The 17,157-nt window shown below is 46.5% G+C and overlaps 1 protein-coding gene across 4 annotated transcripts in view; it reads right to left on the bottom strand.

Moving 5' to 3' along the window:
* Nucleotides 1-8,450: 8,450 nt before the first annotated feature.
* SNAP47 (synaptosome associated protein 47) overlaps nt 8,451-17,157 on the bottom strand; it is a 94,716-nt gene continuing 86,009 nt past the window's right edge. For all 4 annotated transcript variants that reach the window (XM_080677061.1, XM_080677063.1, XM_080677062.1 and 1 more), the window contains exon 5: nt 8,451-9,133. In XM_080677061.1, coding sequence (XP_080533187.1) covers nt 8,987-9,133 — 147 coding nt within the window. In that variant the 3' untranslated portion in view covers nt 8,451-8,986. The remainder of the gene's footprint in view (nt 9,134-17,157) is intronic.

The following is a 17,157-nucleotide window of genomic DNA, read 5'->3' as shown; positions in this document are numbered from 1 at the left end:
TTTTTTATTGTTTTTTAGTCTCTACGTCATTTATTTCTTTTCCAATCTTTTTTTACTTCCTTCTTTCTACTTACTCTGGGATTTTCTTGTTGTTCTGTTTCTAGTTCCTTAAGTTGTAGAGTTAAATAGTTTATTGTTCATTTTTCTTGTTTTTTGAGGTAGGTCTGTAGTGCTATGAACTTCCCTCTCAGGACTGCTTTTGCTGTGTCCCAGAGATTTTGTGTTGTGTGTTCATTTTCATTTGTTTCCAGGAAGTTTTTGGTTCTTCTTCTTTTTTTTTAATCTCGCTGTTAACCCATTCATTGTTTAATTACATACTATTTAGCCTCCATTTGTTTGAATATTTTGGGTGTTTTTACTGTATTTGATTTCTAATTTCATTCCACTGTGATCTGAGAAGATGCTTGATATGATTTCAATTTCCTTGAACTTGTAGAGACTTGTTTTGTGTACTAACATGTAGTCTATCTTTGTGAATGACCCATGTGCACTTGAGAAGAATGTATATTCTGCAGATTTGGGGTGAAATATTCTATAAATGTCAATTAAATCCATCTGATCCAGTGTGTCATTTAGAGTCAATGTTTCCTTGTTAAGTTTTTGTCTGGAAGATCTAAACAGTGAAGTCAGTGATTGTATTATTGTCAATCTCTTCCTTAAAGTCCTGTAGAAGTGGTGTGTTTTTTTTTAAATATATTTAAGTACTCCTGTATTGGGTACATGTATGTTTACCAGGTTTATATCCTCTTGTTGGATTGATCCCTTTAGTATTAGGTAGTGACCTTTATTGTCTCTTGTGATGGCCTTCACTTTGAAGTCTATTTTGTCAGATATAAGTATTGCTACTCCAATATTTTTCCCATTTGCATGGAAAAATTATTTTCCATTCCTTTACTCCCATCCTGTATCTGTCTTTTGTCCTGAGGTAGGACTCTTGTAGACAGCATATAATTGGGTCATGTTTTTGTATCTATTCAGCAACCCTACATCCTTTGATTAAAGCATTTAATCCATTTACATTTATTATTAAGTACTTCTTTATTGCCATTTTAATTCTGTATGCATAGGTTTCTGTCTCCATTTCTTCTAGTCATTACAGCAGTCCCTTTAGCATGTCTTATAATGCTGGTTTGGTTGTGATGTATGATGTACTCCTATAGCTTTTTTTTTTTTTTTTTTTTTTTTTTGTCCAGGAAGCTCTTTATTTCACTATTTTGAGTGCTAGCCTTGCTGGATATAGTAATCTTGGTTTCAGATCCTTGCTTTCCATTACCTTGAGTACTTCATGCATTCTGGCCTGTAGAGTTTCTGATGAGAAATCAGGTATCAGCCTTACTGGAGCTCCTTTGTAGGTAACAGTTTGCTTTTCTCTTGATGCCTTTAAGATTCTTTGTCTTTAATTTTTGGCATTTTAATTATGATGTGTGTGGGTGTGGGCCTGTTTAGGTTCTTCTTGCTTGGAACTCTCTGTGACTCCTGAACTTGTGTGATAGCAAATGACTACATGAGAAAGATGTCCTCTGCAGCATGAAGGGATGTCTCAGCACAGGATACTGGGGTGTCTGCTTTCTGAGCTCTAACCCTTGAGCACCCCATCCTGGCTTCTTCTCACACAGCGTCAGTCCACTCTGCCCTCCATCTGCCAGAGCACAAGGTGAGTGGCTGCACAGGGAATTTTGTGTGTTGGCCCTTTAAGAGGGTTCCTGCATTCCCAGCCATCTCTCCCTGGTGGACAGTAACCCCACTGCTCGTCACAGCCAGATGTGGGTATCCTTCTCAGTTCTGGTGCCCTCTGCTAGGGGCCCCAGCTTGGGGATTAGACCCCAGAGTTCTCAGTGGCAACCCCCCACAGTTGAGATATGTCTCTGGAACTTCAGTTGCTGTCTGTGGAACCCAGCCAGCCCTTTCACACCTCCACACCTCCTACCAGTCTCTATGCTGTCTCCACTTTCTGTTTTCAGTTATCAGAGTTCTTTCTAGCAAGTCTTCTGTTGATAATTCAGGAACTTTTTCTGTATTTTAGTTGTAATTCCATTTTGGTCCTGGGAGCATGTCTGTGCAGTATCCATTTACTCTGCCACCTTTTTTAAACCCCCTCTCTCCTGGAGTTTTGCACTCAGTCTTGTCCACACTAAGCCTCCAGCATTTATCAGTTATAGTTCAGGGTTTCCTGCCCCAGCACTGGTTCCCCAGGACATTTCTGCTCATGGGCTTCTCCCTGGTAAGTTGTGATTTTTTTATAGGTTCACCTCTGTCTCTCTAATTTTGGGGATTTGCCCTATGGCCTCATTTCTTAAAGGATCAAAGAAGAGTTGTTGATTTTCAGTTTGTAAAGCTTTTAACTTGTTAGGATGGAGTGCAACTTCCCAGATCCTCATATGTCAGAACAAAACAGGAACTCATGCTCTAATTTTCATATTTTTTCCTCTTTGAAGTAAGAGTACCCACCTCTATATCTGGAAATAGCTCATTTTTCTGACTTCACAAAGTTGGAGAGGAATTCTGTCCCAGGATGGACTGTACTATCACCCATGTTGGACTTAAGAGATTAAAGCTGATGATATATAGGTGAGATTTTTGGACAAAGATCTGATGTGTAATAGTTGAAAAATTTGGAAATGTTGGGATGGAGTAAATATATTTCATATGTGGGATGAATGTGAATTTGGCAGGAATAGAGTATCATAGGTGAAATTGTGCTCCCCAAAATATATATATGTCCAAGCCCTAATTCTAGGAACCTGCAATTTGACATTACTTTGAAAAGGTGTCTCTGCAGATGCACTAAGGTTAAGGTTCTTGAGATAAACAGATCATGAGGAATTATCTGTTGGGAGGGAAGATTCTGAAGTCAGTGGAGAGTGAAGAGCCAGGAGATGGGGAGACCCCACCATGCTGTGGGGTCTGTGCACAGTGAGGGCTGTGACATGGAGACCCCATCATGCTGTGGGGTCTGTGCACACTGAGGACTAGGTGACAGGGAGACCTCACCCATGGTGATGTTCTTGTGTTGGGCAGTGTGATAAAGCAGAGCTGAGCAGGCAGTAGGCTGAAGGCAGCCTCAGGCCAGTCTGAGATGCCCAATAGGCAGAGTCTATTTTGCATGATCCAGAGGTGAGAGCTTGGATGAGATCCTATCACACATAGCTGCTGTCCTAAGGTACCAGCACCTTAGGTGATAGGATGTGATAGGATGGCAGCCACAGCTTCAGAATGCATGCCCACATCTGCAGGAGCCCTGGGTGTGCAGTGGTCTTTCCTCATGACCGCACACTCTAGCAATGCACACAGTGATGAGGCTGATGGTTCAGGTATTTCTCTCATTTTGGTTTGTGCTGGAGAGACCAGGACACCCTGTACCTTTGAAGGCATCTTGATCCACCCACCCACCAATCCCCCCATATTGCTCGTACCTTGTCAGGGCCATGTCCCACATGGATAAGATCACTGGAAAGAAAGGCATTGTGTGAGTTCAGCAGGCAGCTCCCACCTCTGGTAGGAAACCAGTTTACTCTGAGATGGTCCTTGAATAGGTGGGTTTGCACCTGTAGACTCTGGTATATATGTGCACCCTGAGCAGCTTTGGTCTGTCCTGGCCATTATCTCACAACCTGGACCCTTTTCCTTCTCACTACTGTCTACCCTGAAGGCTTGCTCTCCTGAGCAGTCGTGACCTAGCATGTAGATAGAGGACAGAAGCTGCCACACTCAAGCATGGACCCTGGGCTGGTGCCAAGTGTCTGTCCCCTTATCTATAAGAGTCAACAGACCTCCCTACTGGGGACCCTCTGAGCATTGGAGCAGACATAACATCTGATTTTCAGATGAAGCACTTAGTGGGTACTAGGAATGGGCCCTGTCTGACCCGCTCCCATCATCCTCTTTTCTAATCTTCACTCCCTAGTGGAGCGTCTTAATGCTGTTGTCCCACATTCAGAACCAAACCACCCTCTGGAGCAGTGGTCGCCAAGTGGTGGTCCGTGAGGTCTGAAAGGTTGGCGACCACTGCTCTGGCGCATCACTTCCATTGGAAAATGCAGCCCAAGGCCCAAGAGACTGCATCCCAGGGGCCTCCTGAGGCTGTGCTTTGTGTTTGTCCTCACCCCTGTGGGGCAGGAGCCCAGCGATGGCTGCTCCAGCACCCTTTCCCAGGGAATCTGCCCCAGAGCCTCTGGATAAGGGTTGGCCTCATTAACTTCCCAGCAGCAGCTGCATGTGCCGGACATGGAACAAAATGAGCGCTGAAGCAGTGGGGCATTTAAGCGTATGCAAAGGAGGAGACCCCCCAAGGGAGCAGCCTCAAGCTATTGGTGCACATCCAGGGACACCCCCCAGGCCCAAACCCTCCTTTGCATCCAGCTGGGCTTCTGCAAACATATGATGGGCACGAGCCTTGTACTCATCTAGGAAACATGACCCTGCTTGAGCAGAAGGTACACTTCCTTCCCCAGGATTTTACCAGGTCAGGGAAGTTTTCTGCCATTATTTCTTCAAACATGTTCTCTATCCCTTTCTCCTTCTTCTGACAAACCTGCTACTCGAATTTCACGTTGTTCTACAGCTCCCTTAAGCTCTCCTCATGTTTTTTGTTTGTTTGTTTCTCTTTATGGTTCTCTGACCGATTTTTTTCAACCCTGTCTTCTAATTCACTGATTCGATCCTCATCTTCCCCTAGTCTACTGTGTATTCCTTCCAATGTGTTCTTTATTTGTGCTACGTCATTCTTTATGTTTTCATAGTTACTATATTTTTTTCTCATGCTGTTGAGCATCTTTACCATCATTATTCTGAACTCTGTATCAGATAAATTTCTTATCTCCATTTCATTTAGCTCTTCTTCTGGAGAATTCTCTTGTTCTTTCATTTGCAGGTTGTTTCTCTGTCTCCTCCTTTTGGCTGCATGTTTGGGTTTGTGACTATGCATTACATAGATCTCTTTCTCCTCTCAATATCTAATGCAGGACAGTGTAAAACACTGTTTCTGACTAATTAGATCAGGCAAAGCCTCAAAGCCTCCAGAGACCATCTCGGCCTGCAGACTGATAGGAAGGGGCAGAGGTGGGGATAAGAGATGGTGAATAAAATTCAAAGGCACTGAGGAGCAGGTGCTGCTTAAGACTCAATGGGAGACCGTGCTGGAGGATCTTGTGGTACTGGTACCTTAGGGCAGCAGCTGTGTGTGATAGGATGGCAGCCACAGCTTCAGGATGTGTGCCCACATCCGCAGGAGCCCTGGATGTGCAGTCCAGGCCATAGAGCACAGCCTTGAGCCAGTCTTGCTCCTAGGTCCTGGCCCTGTAGCCCAGGTCTCTCTGTCTGGGCTCAATGGCCTTCACTCTAGAAACTATACATGGGCCTCTGTGGCTCTCCCAGAGGAAAGCAGCTCCTGGTGCCTGAGAATGGATGCTTCCCTGCTCTGCCTCACAGGCCTGCTTCTCACTGAGGAAGCTGAGGGGAGGATGAGACCAAATGATCCTCTGGGAAGCAGGACCACCCTTGCCTTCAGAGGAGCTGGAGGACCAGCCCTGTGGCTTTTCACTTTCAAAATGAATCAGGGAAAATTGCCTCCTCGACAAGCCCATTGCTATCCCACGTTTCCAAAAGGGTGCCAAAAGCTGGAAATATCTGGATGTGGAGATCAGTTGCAAATGTGAAACCTAACTACAATTTGGGTGTCTTTCAAGTTTTACTAAAACCTACAGCTAATAATTAAACTGGCAGCAGTGAAAGGGGAGGGGGCTCCTCCCAGGTGAGGCCGTGGGGCTCGGAGGGGCCTCCTTGTAAAGTGGTCTCACGCCAGGGTAAATGCCTCAACCAAAACAGCTGCCTCCTGGAGGGCATTTCACCCAACCCCAAACCAAATCAAACCCCCACCCTGATTGCATACAGTCGAGTTTTCTGTGGTTTTTGGAAATAGCTCAAGGACTGATGGGTTTTTGTTTTTTCTTCTCTCCTAAAATTTCTGTGTGCTGATTTGGGGCATCCAGGGAAGATCACTTGTGAAAACCAGCATGGGCCTTTCCTCATCTTGCCAACCCCCCTTCCACTGTGCCCCTATTCCAAGCTCTGCCTTTAACAGGAATGGGACCAAATATCTGCAAAGCTCTGGACAGCTAAGCACAGCCAGAAAACGAGGTGGCGAAGGTCTCCCAGCTGCAAACCTGGACTGGCATTGGCATTGGCATTAGTGTCATGCTGAGGGCTCAGGCCACTCTTCAGTTTGGGGCTAAGAAGGGCAGTGAGTCACCCTCCAGGACAGACGTTGCTGAACTGTGGCTGTAGCCTTGGAGATCACACCTGCTGGGCAGGTGAGCAAGCACAGCAGCCTGCTCCCTTTTGGCCTGCATGCTAAGGACCTACTTGAATTTTCACTGGTTGAAAGAAAATCAAAACAAGAATAACATTTTGTGACACATGGAATTCCAATTTCACAGGTAGTTTTATTGGAACCAGCATACCCATTGCTCACAAGTCCAGGCCGTCTTCATGTAAACAGCAGACCTAAGATGTCGTGACAGACGCCAATATGGCTCAAAAGATGAAGCAGTTACTCCCTGTACTTTTATAGAAAGTCTGCTGACCCCTGCCCTCAGCTAACAAAAGAATCAGCCCCCTTTTTTATTGATTTTTAGAGAGAAAAGAAGGGAGAGGATAGAGAAGAAGGGGGAGGGATAGAAAGAAACATGGATGAGAGAGAAACATCATCAACTAGCTTCCTCCTGGACATCCCTGAGCCCGCAATCCAGGCATGTTTCCTGACCAGGAATCAAACTGTGACCTCTTGGTTCATGGGTTGACACTCAATCACTGAGCAACACCAGCGGGACAGAATCAGCCTTTTCTGATGAAATGTCAGAGCCGTTTCATTTAGTTGCACTCGAAGGACTTGCACTGTGTCTACCTTCATACAGAGAGTAACTAAGCTCACATTAAGTTTTAGGAACTGCAAACATCTTACAGGGTGACAACAAACTTACAAAATACTGACAGGATAAAGGGCAGACAGATTTTGGTGCAGGAATGATGCATGTGGAGAGCTCAACCCCACACATAGGCCCGACATCAGTGTCAGAGGGTAAGTTCCAACTCAGGAGAGGGAAAGCAGGACTGGAGACACCCTGCTCTATGCCAACTAATGATGATAATGGCTCTAGAGAGGGTCTAATGACCTGATCCACTCGGTGGGAGCCATCAGGGCACGTGCTATCTGGATGCAAGAGATCACTAGGCTGCCTGCTGACCTCCTTTCTCCGGTCTAGCATCTGAGCATCATAAGGTCCACTCCCCTCTTGTTTTTCCCTAGGGTGAAAGTATAAGGTGAGGACAGTGCACCAGGTGAGGGGGGCAGTGAAGATGAAGACAGAGAACTGGCAGTGGGAGCACTGGAGGGTGAAGTTGCATCGCATTGGATGTGCTAGTCTAAGGAATTGGAATTTGTGCTCTTAGGTGGAGGGGTCAAGAAAGATAAGCATTCGTGCACCTGGTGTGGAGGGGCCAGGAAAGGGGGAGTTAGTGCACCTGGAGTGGGAAGCAGTGGGAGGTAGAAGTGAGCACCTGGGTGGGGAGCAGGGGCTGTGTGAGTTCTTAGTGTCAGGGTTTTTGGTGCTTTTGCCTCAGCTTGGCGACTGTTAGTGGGTTTAAACAGGTAAGTTTCTGTGTTTTGGGCTCGAGCCATCAACTCAGATGGATTTTCTGCTACTGGAAGCTTCTAAGTGCCTCAGGAGGGAGCGTAGCCTGGCAACACCCTGACCTTGTACTTCTGGCCTCCAGACCTGGAGAGCACACTCCTGTTGTTGTATACTCTGTGTGGACTTGCTAAGGTCAGCTCAGAAATCTAGCACTGCCCAGGGCAGTTCCCTGAACCCACCCAGGACTCCGAACACAGCAGCACAGGACCTGAAGGCGCCATCCCAGGAACTGCAGACACTCCTCAAGATCTAAGAAGCCTCTCTGTGTACAGCCTCCCAGGATGCTATTTCAAAGTGGTCTGGGAGATGCACGCTCCTCCACTTTCCCCTCATCCCCCAAGGGGCCCGCTCATGGACTCCAAAACAAACAAAAAGCAGCATCAACGTGTATCTTCACAAAAAATCCTAACACTAGCATTTCTCTTTTGTTTTTGGATAGAAATGGGGCAGTAAAAGCAAAAATCAAAACCTTTTAAACAGGTACAATATGTACTATTTTCACCTTTGGCTAAAAACTGGGTAGTGAAATAGTATTTCAGGTGTTTACTAGTATATGATGACCTTAAGGTATGCTAGACTCTTAGCTTCAGTTAGAAAATGAAAATACAACCAAAAAGAAACTGGCCTGCCCACCAGAGAGATGGAACAAGTGAGGGTGGTGGGTCGCTTAGTGGCCCACAAGAGGGGAGCAGGCTCAGGCATGTGGTCCTGGAGAAGGGATTGTGCCGATACAAGGTACACCTGTAGTGCTTAGACCCGCACTTAGAAAAAAGCAGATTTTATTCACAGAGGCTTAATCCTTGCTTTTACGTCCAACAAGAGTGGAGAAAGGATGATAATGCAGCTACTGGTGATGCTGGAGACCTGGGATAAAGCCATGCAAAGTGGCCCCTCAGTGCTGGGTGCAGACCAGCCTCTGAATGAAGAGCCACCACGCAGCTGTGCAGGGCTCACCAGGGCTCAGCCACGTGCTTGAGTGCATGGGTGCTCCTGATGGCACCAGCAGCTCGAGAGGCCTTGGCGGGATGCCGTTTGCTGTGTCCACAGGCAGAACTCCTCTCCTGCAGCTGCACCTTCAGGGCCCTGCAGAGGACCCCTCCCTCCATGGCTGCCCAGGGCCTTCACAGCAGCCTTTGTCCTGAGGCAGGTATGCCTCTGAGGCAGGACCACAAGTTTTTCTCTGGCCCTGAGAATGACCTCCTGTGGTCGTCACCTGAAGGCAGCATGCAGGGGTTGAGGACAACATACTGAGATGCGATTCTCATCAAAAGCTCTCACCTCTACCCTCTCTTGTCCTTCTAGGTCAGTTTTTTCACTCTTCGGTTGTGCTTGTCAATGGTTAAGGTTGCCCGGTCCACGGCAGTGGCGATGCCATCCAATGCCTCGTCCTGTCTCTCCAGCTCCGCCTCGGCATCCAAGGCAAGACCCTTCAGCTTCCCAAGGATCTGGAGAGAAGCACAAAGACAGGAGGGGCTTACTTTCCTTAAACTCTCAAAATAGACAATACTTCTTTCCACCATTTTTATAATGCTTAAGGAATTTTGTAAGTCAGTGGGGATAATCCACCCTCTGTCCCATGATGGAGCCGAGCCAGAGCTTGGGTGTGGGTCTCAGCTCGGCTCTGCCACTGACTGGAGAGCTGTTGGAAGATGATGCATTTGCCCCTGGCCTTGCTCCAGGCACGGGCAGCAGTCTGACCTCGAGTCCCTGGGGCATTACTTTTCCAGCCAACAGTATGCTGTGTCACCAATGCCTTACCACATCCATGAGGAATTCCAGCGGTAGTAGAGGGGCGACAGACACAGGAGAACCAGAGAGCTGGGGCCAACAACTAGGATCCAAGCTCCAGCTCCTGCCCAATCACTATGTTCATTACCTGTCTGCACCCAAGTACCTAACTGAACACTGATGCTCAAAAAACAATAGGTAAAAAGAAAAGCAAAATCCTTTTGTCTGTTTGAAATATTTCACATAAAAATACAAAAGGCAGAATAGAACATAGCATTAATAACTCAAATCACATAGCACAACGCCCCCACCCCCATCCCCCATGCCCCAAGCCTGAGAAACTGAGAAACAAGGGAACTAACCAGGAAGCACAAGACCTGGGGCTCCAGGAGGTAGAGAAGGGACCAGGGTGAGGACACACAGAGGGCAAAGAAATGCCACAAACCACAGTGGTGCCACAGGGGAGGCTGCACTGAAGGCCCTCCCCCACTTGTGACTCATGCATGTCAGCCTTCATACCAGTAAGAGTGGTAAACCAGTAAGAGTGGCCGTTTTATCACAAGTCTACTGAGACAAACTGCATTGTGAAATGTACTTTAACTATATTCTCACTTGAGCCTGGGTTGAAACATTTAATATTCTCAAGCTGTCAAAAGGAATGGTTTTAAGAGAAATTATAATGACCAACTACTTGCTATAAATGTTAATGTTTCTTTTAGGGAAACTTTCAATCACTGGTTAGGCCAAGCAGCAGGAACACAGAATAGCAGTATGAGAGCCTTGCTTGTCCCAAGGGATCAACTGCCATGTCACACAGGGATGGATGTCAGCAGTTATCAGCCTGGACGACCACCCCAAAAGACCCCAAGTCCAATCCTATATAATAAAACCCTAGGAGAAACCAAGATGGCGGCATAGGTAAGCACCTAAACTGCTGCCTCGCACATTTTCAAAACTACAACTAAAAGAACGGACACCATCCAGAACCACAGGAAAGCTGGCTGAGTGAAAATTCTACAACTAGAAGGAAAGAGAAAAGCTCACAGAGAATTGGAGGTACGTCAAAGGGGCTTTGTGCGCGCAGAGAGGAAGGCCGGCTGAGAGCCTGGCTGACTTTCTCTGGCGGAAGGGGTAAGGAAGTCCCAAACCGCACTGAACCCCAGTTCTGACAGCACTGAACCCCAGTCCCGGGCGAAACCCCGTGGACCCAGGCTCATACAGGGGGAGTCTGGACTGTCAGGTAGAGAGAAAGGCACCCGAATTCGGAGACCCGGGGGAGCCCCGCAGGCAGGGTTCTGGAGGCGCGCGTGCCAGTGTGCACAAAGGCTGCGGAGGTTGCCACAGGCTTTCCCTAGCAGAAGGGAGTCCGAAGCTCCTGACTGCACTGAACCCCAATTCCAGGTGAGCCCCTGGGGACCCGCGCTCTTGTGGGGGGAATCTGGACTCTCGGGCGGAGACTCGGGAGCCGGGGAAGGCAGAGGTCTGCAGGCGCGCACGCGCACAAGGGCAAGGCTGACTGGAAGCCAAGACTGTCTGCTCCGCCCTGAGACTCCACCCCATCCAAGCTGAGCACAGAGGCTATTGCAATTTGGCAAGTCTAATCCTATAAGGCTGTCTTCAGCACCGAACTTCTCCCAGCGTAGACACAGCTGATCCTTATAGCCAACTGGGCTGGAGGTCAATTCCTCCCAGTGATACCAACAACAATCAAGACTTAACTACAACAAGGCTGCACACACAGTCCACAAAGGGGTGCACCAAGAGTGTCCACCTCTGGTTAACTGGGGAAGCCGACCCACTGGGCCATATAGGAAACCTAGTACACAAATCTACTCTACCAACTCAGGAAAGCAGTGAAAATGCGGCATCAAAGAAACAGATCACAAACGAAAGAAATGGAGGAAAACAAACGACTGGATATAGAATTCAAAACCACGGTTATAAGGCTTTTCAAGAATATCCTAGAAAAGGCTGATAAATATAACGAGACCCTCGAAGATATGAAAAAGGACCAACTAGAAATTAAACATACACTGACTGAAATAAAAAATATTATACAGAGACCCAACAACAGACTAGAGGAACACAAGAATCAAGTCAAAGATTTGAAATACAAAGAAGCAAAAAACACTCAACCGAAAAAGCAAAAAGCAAAAAAAAATCCAAAAAGTTGAAGATAATGTAAGAAGACTCTGGGACAACTTCAAGTGTACCAACATCAGAATTATGGGGGTGCCAGAAGAAGAGAGAGAGCAAGATATTGAAAACCTATTTGAAGAAATAATGACCGAAAACTTCCCCCACCTGGTGAAAGAAATAAACTTACAAGTCCAGGAAGCGCACAGAACCCAAAACAAAAGGAATCCAAAGAGGACCACACCAAGACACATCATAATTAAAATGCCAAGAGCAAAAGACAGAGAATATTAAAAGCAGCAAGAGAAAAACAGTTAGTTACCTACAAGGGAGCACCCATACGATTGTCAGCTGATTTCTAAACAGAAACTATGCAGGCCAGACGAGAGTGGCAAGAAATTTTCAAAGTGATGAATAGCAAGAACCTACAACCAAGATTACTCTACCCAGCAAAGCTATCATTCAGAATTGAAGGGCAGATAAAGAGCTTCACAGACAAGAAAAAGCTAAAGGAGTTCATCACCACCAAACCAGTATTATATGAAATGCTGAAAGGTATTCTTAAAGAAGAGGAAGAAGAAAAAAGTAAAGATAAAAATTATGAACAACAAATACATATCTATCAACAAGTGAACCTAAAAATCAAGTGAATTAAAAACCTGAGGAACAGAATAATCTGGTGAATATAATAGAATCAGGGGCATAGAAAGGGAGTGGACTGATAATTCTCAGGGGGAAAGGGGTATGGGGGGATTCAGGAAGAGACTGGACAAAAATCATACACCTATGGATGAGGACAGTGGTGGGGAGGTAAAGGCAGAAGGAGGGGTGGGAACTGGGTGGAGGGGAGCTATGGGGGGAAAAAGGAGAAACAATTGTAATAATCTGAATAAAGATTTATTTAAAAAAAATAAAATAAAATAAAAATAAAACCCTAATATGCTAATCAACTGAACAGTGGAACAACCCATAGCTATGATGTGCACTGACCACCAGGGGGCAGACGCTCAATGCAGGAGCTGCCCCCTGGTGGTCAGTGTACTCCCACAGGGGGAGTGCCACTCAGCCAGAAGCCGGGGATCACAGCTGGCAAGCACTGCAGCGGTGGTGGGAGCCCTGCCTCCACGGCAGCGCTAAGGACCCCTCAGGGGATATCTGCCAAGGGGTCCCGGACTGCGAGAGGGCGCAGGCTGGGCTGAGGGATCCCCCGCCCCTTCCCCAGTACACAAATGTCATGCACCAGGCCTCTAGTATGTTGATAATACATCATGCCCCACAATGACATCATCCCCAGGTCCCACCAGGTGGTCCAGGACAATGCTACCCCCGGGGAGCAGAGTGAATGGCCCCATATAGTATCAGGAGGCGGGGACGGTACCTGGGCTGTCACATGTCAGCTCTACACTTAGAATCACAAGAAATGCCTGATCATCTGGCCACCACCCACTGCTTGGGGGGACTGCTTCATCAGGTTAACAAGAAACAGAGTCAAGGCAGGATGATGGCAGAAGGATAATAAGATCAGCCAGGAATGATAAGGCTCCAATGAGGTTACAAATGTGAAAACTGTGAGGTGCTGTGTGGTACCGCAGCCAAGCCTCAGCACGCTCGGCAGGCAGGCGCCCAGTGCCACCCCATCTGTGGAAAGGACAGGGACGAGCAGAGCTGAGGTCATCCATGCAGTCACACACAGGTTGGTGGCAGAGGCAGGACTATCCCACATCTCTCCAAACACAGCATCGTCACTGGATCTTTATCCTGAGACACCAGAAGATCATAACTGGGCCATCCAGCCCAGGCACCACCTTTCTGCACCCTCTGGGAGCTGGTGGAAACTCCATCAGTTGAATCACTTGAAAAACTGGACAGCGCTTTGGAAAGTATACCAAAGGGTCAGCCGGCTCTGGAGGGGCTGGGCTGGATGACCTAATACAGGAGGTCTTTTCCATCTCTCATTCAAATGATCTCACAGGGCTGAGGCCCAAACAGCATACTAAAAAAATCAGAGCTCACCACCATGTCATGCAGGTCCTTTCATGACGTTTTCTCTGGTCAACTATTCCCTCCTAACTTACCTCCATTTTTAGTGTGATAAGAAGACTGCTCTACCAGATACTTGTACAAAATGTTCCCTGAAGATTGGCCTTTGCCGCACATGTGCAGCTGGTTTGAAACCCCGAGGTCTTTCTCCTGAGCTGAGTGATCAGGCTGCACAGACCCCTACAGCTCTCTCTGCACCCTCTGTCATTGTGAATCATATCAAAGTGTGGTCAAGTTCATTTCCAGTTGAACTGTCTTTCAGGCCCCGGACTGTAAACAGCCACCTCGTGCTGTGCTGTGCTGTGCTGTGCCGAGGGTGGAAACGGGCTCAAAGCAGGCAGCCACGGTTCCCTTCAGTGCAGATCAGGATACAGAACTTAGAGAAGAGTCCACCGAAATCCACATCCAGACCAGGCTTATCAGACAAGCACTGTGAGTGACTCTGGTGGCACCTTCCTTCCACCCCAACAACCACTCCCACAGAAAATTAAATTGGCTTTAGAGTGTGTACAAAGATTTGTTTTCTGTTTCCTCATTCCCTAGTCATCCTACATAAGGCTGAGTTATGGGGCCTGGAGGTGTGCCCTAACTATCCTTTCTCTGTTAATTCTCAAAGTCACTCTGCTTCACAAACTAGGCTGAGGGTGCTGGGTGACTTGTCTGTTTCCTAAGCTCTCAGGATGCAACTCCTGGTGTAACCCTGACATGACTGTCATGCAGATAACAGAGGTCACAGTGCAGTGACTCAGAGGTCACATACCAGGACACTGAGAGAAATCGAAACATCCCTTAAGAAAATGGCAAAAGAGCCGCCACCAGGATTGGTAAGCCATTTGCACACCAAGGGAGGACTGTGCCAGCTCATAGAGCCCTCAGCAAAAGTGGCAAGAGGTACAGTATAAGGAGAGCCACACTTGTAATTTAAAAAATTTTTAAAACAGTCAAGCCGCAGTTCTTTAATATCTCCCATCTTGAATAATTAAGTTCTTAACCAAGTTGTTCACAGAAAATAATGTCACAGTTGTCGAACAAAACTTCGGTTCTTGACCTGACAAGCGACAAATGAGAATGAGTGAATATGAGTCAGTTTACCGCTAACCTCGCCTTGTTAATATCTCAGAAAATTGTGCTGTGAATACTTTCTAATGGAAAAAAATGATTTGGTTTTGGAACGAATCACTTCTCAAAGAGCCTTCTGGCCCTGGCCGGTTGCTTAGTGGTCAGAACATTGGCTCTCAGACCAAAGGGTCATGGGTTCTATTCCCAAAGGCACGTACCTTGGTTGCAGGTTCAATTCCAGGCCTGCAATGTGTGCAGGAGGCAATCAATTGATGTGTCTTTCTCACATCCACGTTTCTCCCCCCACCCCCCGCCACCCACCAACCCTCCCTCTACTTTGAAAATCAAAATATCTTCAGGTGATGATTTAAAAAATTAAATAAATAAAAAAGCCTTCTGGAACTAATTAAGTTCGAGAACCAAGGTTGCACTGTACTCACATTTTAAAAACCAAAAAATAAGTGTAATTCATTTTAATAATATATTTTATTTAACCAAATCAAATATAAAACTGATTATATAAAACTTCAAATATAAAACTGATATAATTATTAATGAGATATTTTATAATCTTTTTTATATGAAGTCCTAGCAAGCTGGTGTGAATGAGAAACAAAGGAAGTAAGCATGTACTATATATATAGCACATCTCAACTTGGACCAGCCATTTTTCAAGTGCTCAGTAGCCACATGTGGCTAGTGGCTATTGTGCCACATAGCATTGTACCACATTGCCACATGACAGTCCCTGTGTGTCCTACATGTCCCTCGGCCGGCCACTTTCCTTAGGACCGTGGTCGGCAAACTGCAGCTCGCGAGCCACATGTGGCTCTTTGGCCCCTTGAGTGTGGCTCTTCCACAAAATACCATGGCCTGGGTGAGTCTATTTTGAAGAAGTGGCGTTAGAATAAGTTTAAGTTTAAAAAATTTGGCTCTCAAAAGAAATTTCAATCATTGTACTGTTGATATTTGGCTCTGTTGACTAATGAGTTTGCCGACCACTGCCTTAGGAGGATTAATCGACTGCCTCTTTCCCAGTCCACAATTAAACAGTGGCAAAAGCAAGAATACCTACTTCCCTGAGTTTATGTTTAAACAGCACAGTAATAACAGGCACATACCATTTATTTTGTGAGCAAGAATAGCTGATATGCCTAAAAGAAGATGAGCATTTTACTGAGTCTGTAGTGCAAACAAGGGCTGGTTCCTGCCAAATTTTTTTCATTTGGAAAAAGTCTCCTGGAGGATGGCCTTACCTATAGCACGCATTCTATGCAGCCTGTTGAGACCCTTAATTCAGGGGTCCTCAAACGTTTTAAACAGGGGGCCAGTTCACTGTCCCTCAGACCGTTGGAGGGCTGGACTATAGTTTAAAAAAAAAACTATGAACAAATTCCTATGTGCACTGCGGGCCTGGGACGAGTCGGCTGCTAAGCAGGACAGGCAGCGGCACCCGGCGGGCTGGATAAATGTCCTCGGCGGGCTGCATGTGGCCCGCTGGCCGTAGTTTGAGGACCCCTGCTAGATAATCTGCCAAAAATGTACTTGAAATTAATTTTGCAAAAATACTAGACAGATCTTTACAGCTACTAAGTGTACAAAAACAATTCCTGAGTAAACCTCTAAATTACTAGACCTCAGAATACTGGTCCTGCGTCTTTTTCCTTTAAGACAGGGATTGAAGTAATTAAATGTCATTGCATGCATTCCATATAACATGGGATGGAAAGAATGGAGAATAGGAAGACTGGCCAAACCTTAAACACAGTTGTTACTTCTGTGGCCCAGGATGACAAGCTGTCTAGTCATCTACATAAGACGTTGCCAGCCTCTAAATATTAGCTGGCCTCCCAGATGGGCCCTCACTGGGTTCTGAGTCTAAGACCAGGCTCAAAGTAGACTCTTCTCCGAGTCCATGTGACACTGATAAATAAACCAGGAGCCTTCTTTCCAGCCTTATTCATACCTATGTTGAACTATCTGGTTTAAAGGGCATTGAGTTTTACAAGAAAATAACCTTATAAACTCCAAAGAAATACACAGTGCATTTAGTACAGGAAGACACAAGAGCACATGTGCCAGCACTGCCCGGGCATAGGGTCATGAAGAAACAGGAGCACTCGGTTTCCTTAGCGCGAGGGTCACAGGCGCCCACAGAGCCAGTGCAGGAGGCTCTGTCCCACAAGCAAATGCTGGGCCCGCTCACCAACGTCAGTGATTAGGGGTGGGGCAGCCAAGAAGACTCAGGCAGAAGTGGGAGGCACTATGTGGCCCAGGGCAGAGCAGACATTACTGGAAGGGTAAGAACCTCTACCTGAGTCACATACTATGGCGCCTCCATCCTCCAACACCACAGATCTCAGGACGGCAGCACAGACACCATCTGGGTCAACACAAGAACAGATATGGAGGCATTTTATAGCCTTCTAACCACTTCCATTTTGTTTCTAAAAACAAAAAAAAGTTATGGAAAAATAGCTTACCCAGTAGATTAGGTCCACTCACC

This window comes from Plecotus auritus, assembly GCF_963455305.1.
Source record: "Plecotus auritus genome assembly, chromosome: 6".
Classification (NCBI taxonomy): Eukaryota; Metazoa; Chordata; class Mammalia; order Chiroptera; family Vespertilionidae; genus Plecotus; species Plecotus auritus.
Note: the sequence above shows the minus strand (reverse complement) of the source record. Positions and strands in the feature narration are given on the sequence as shown.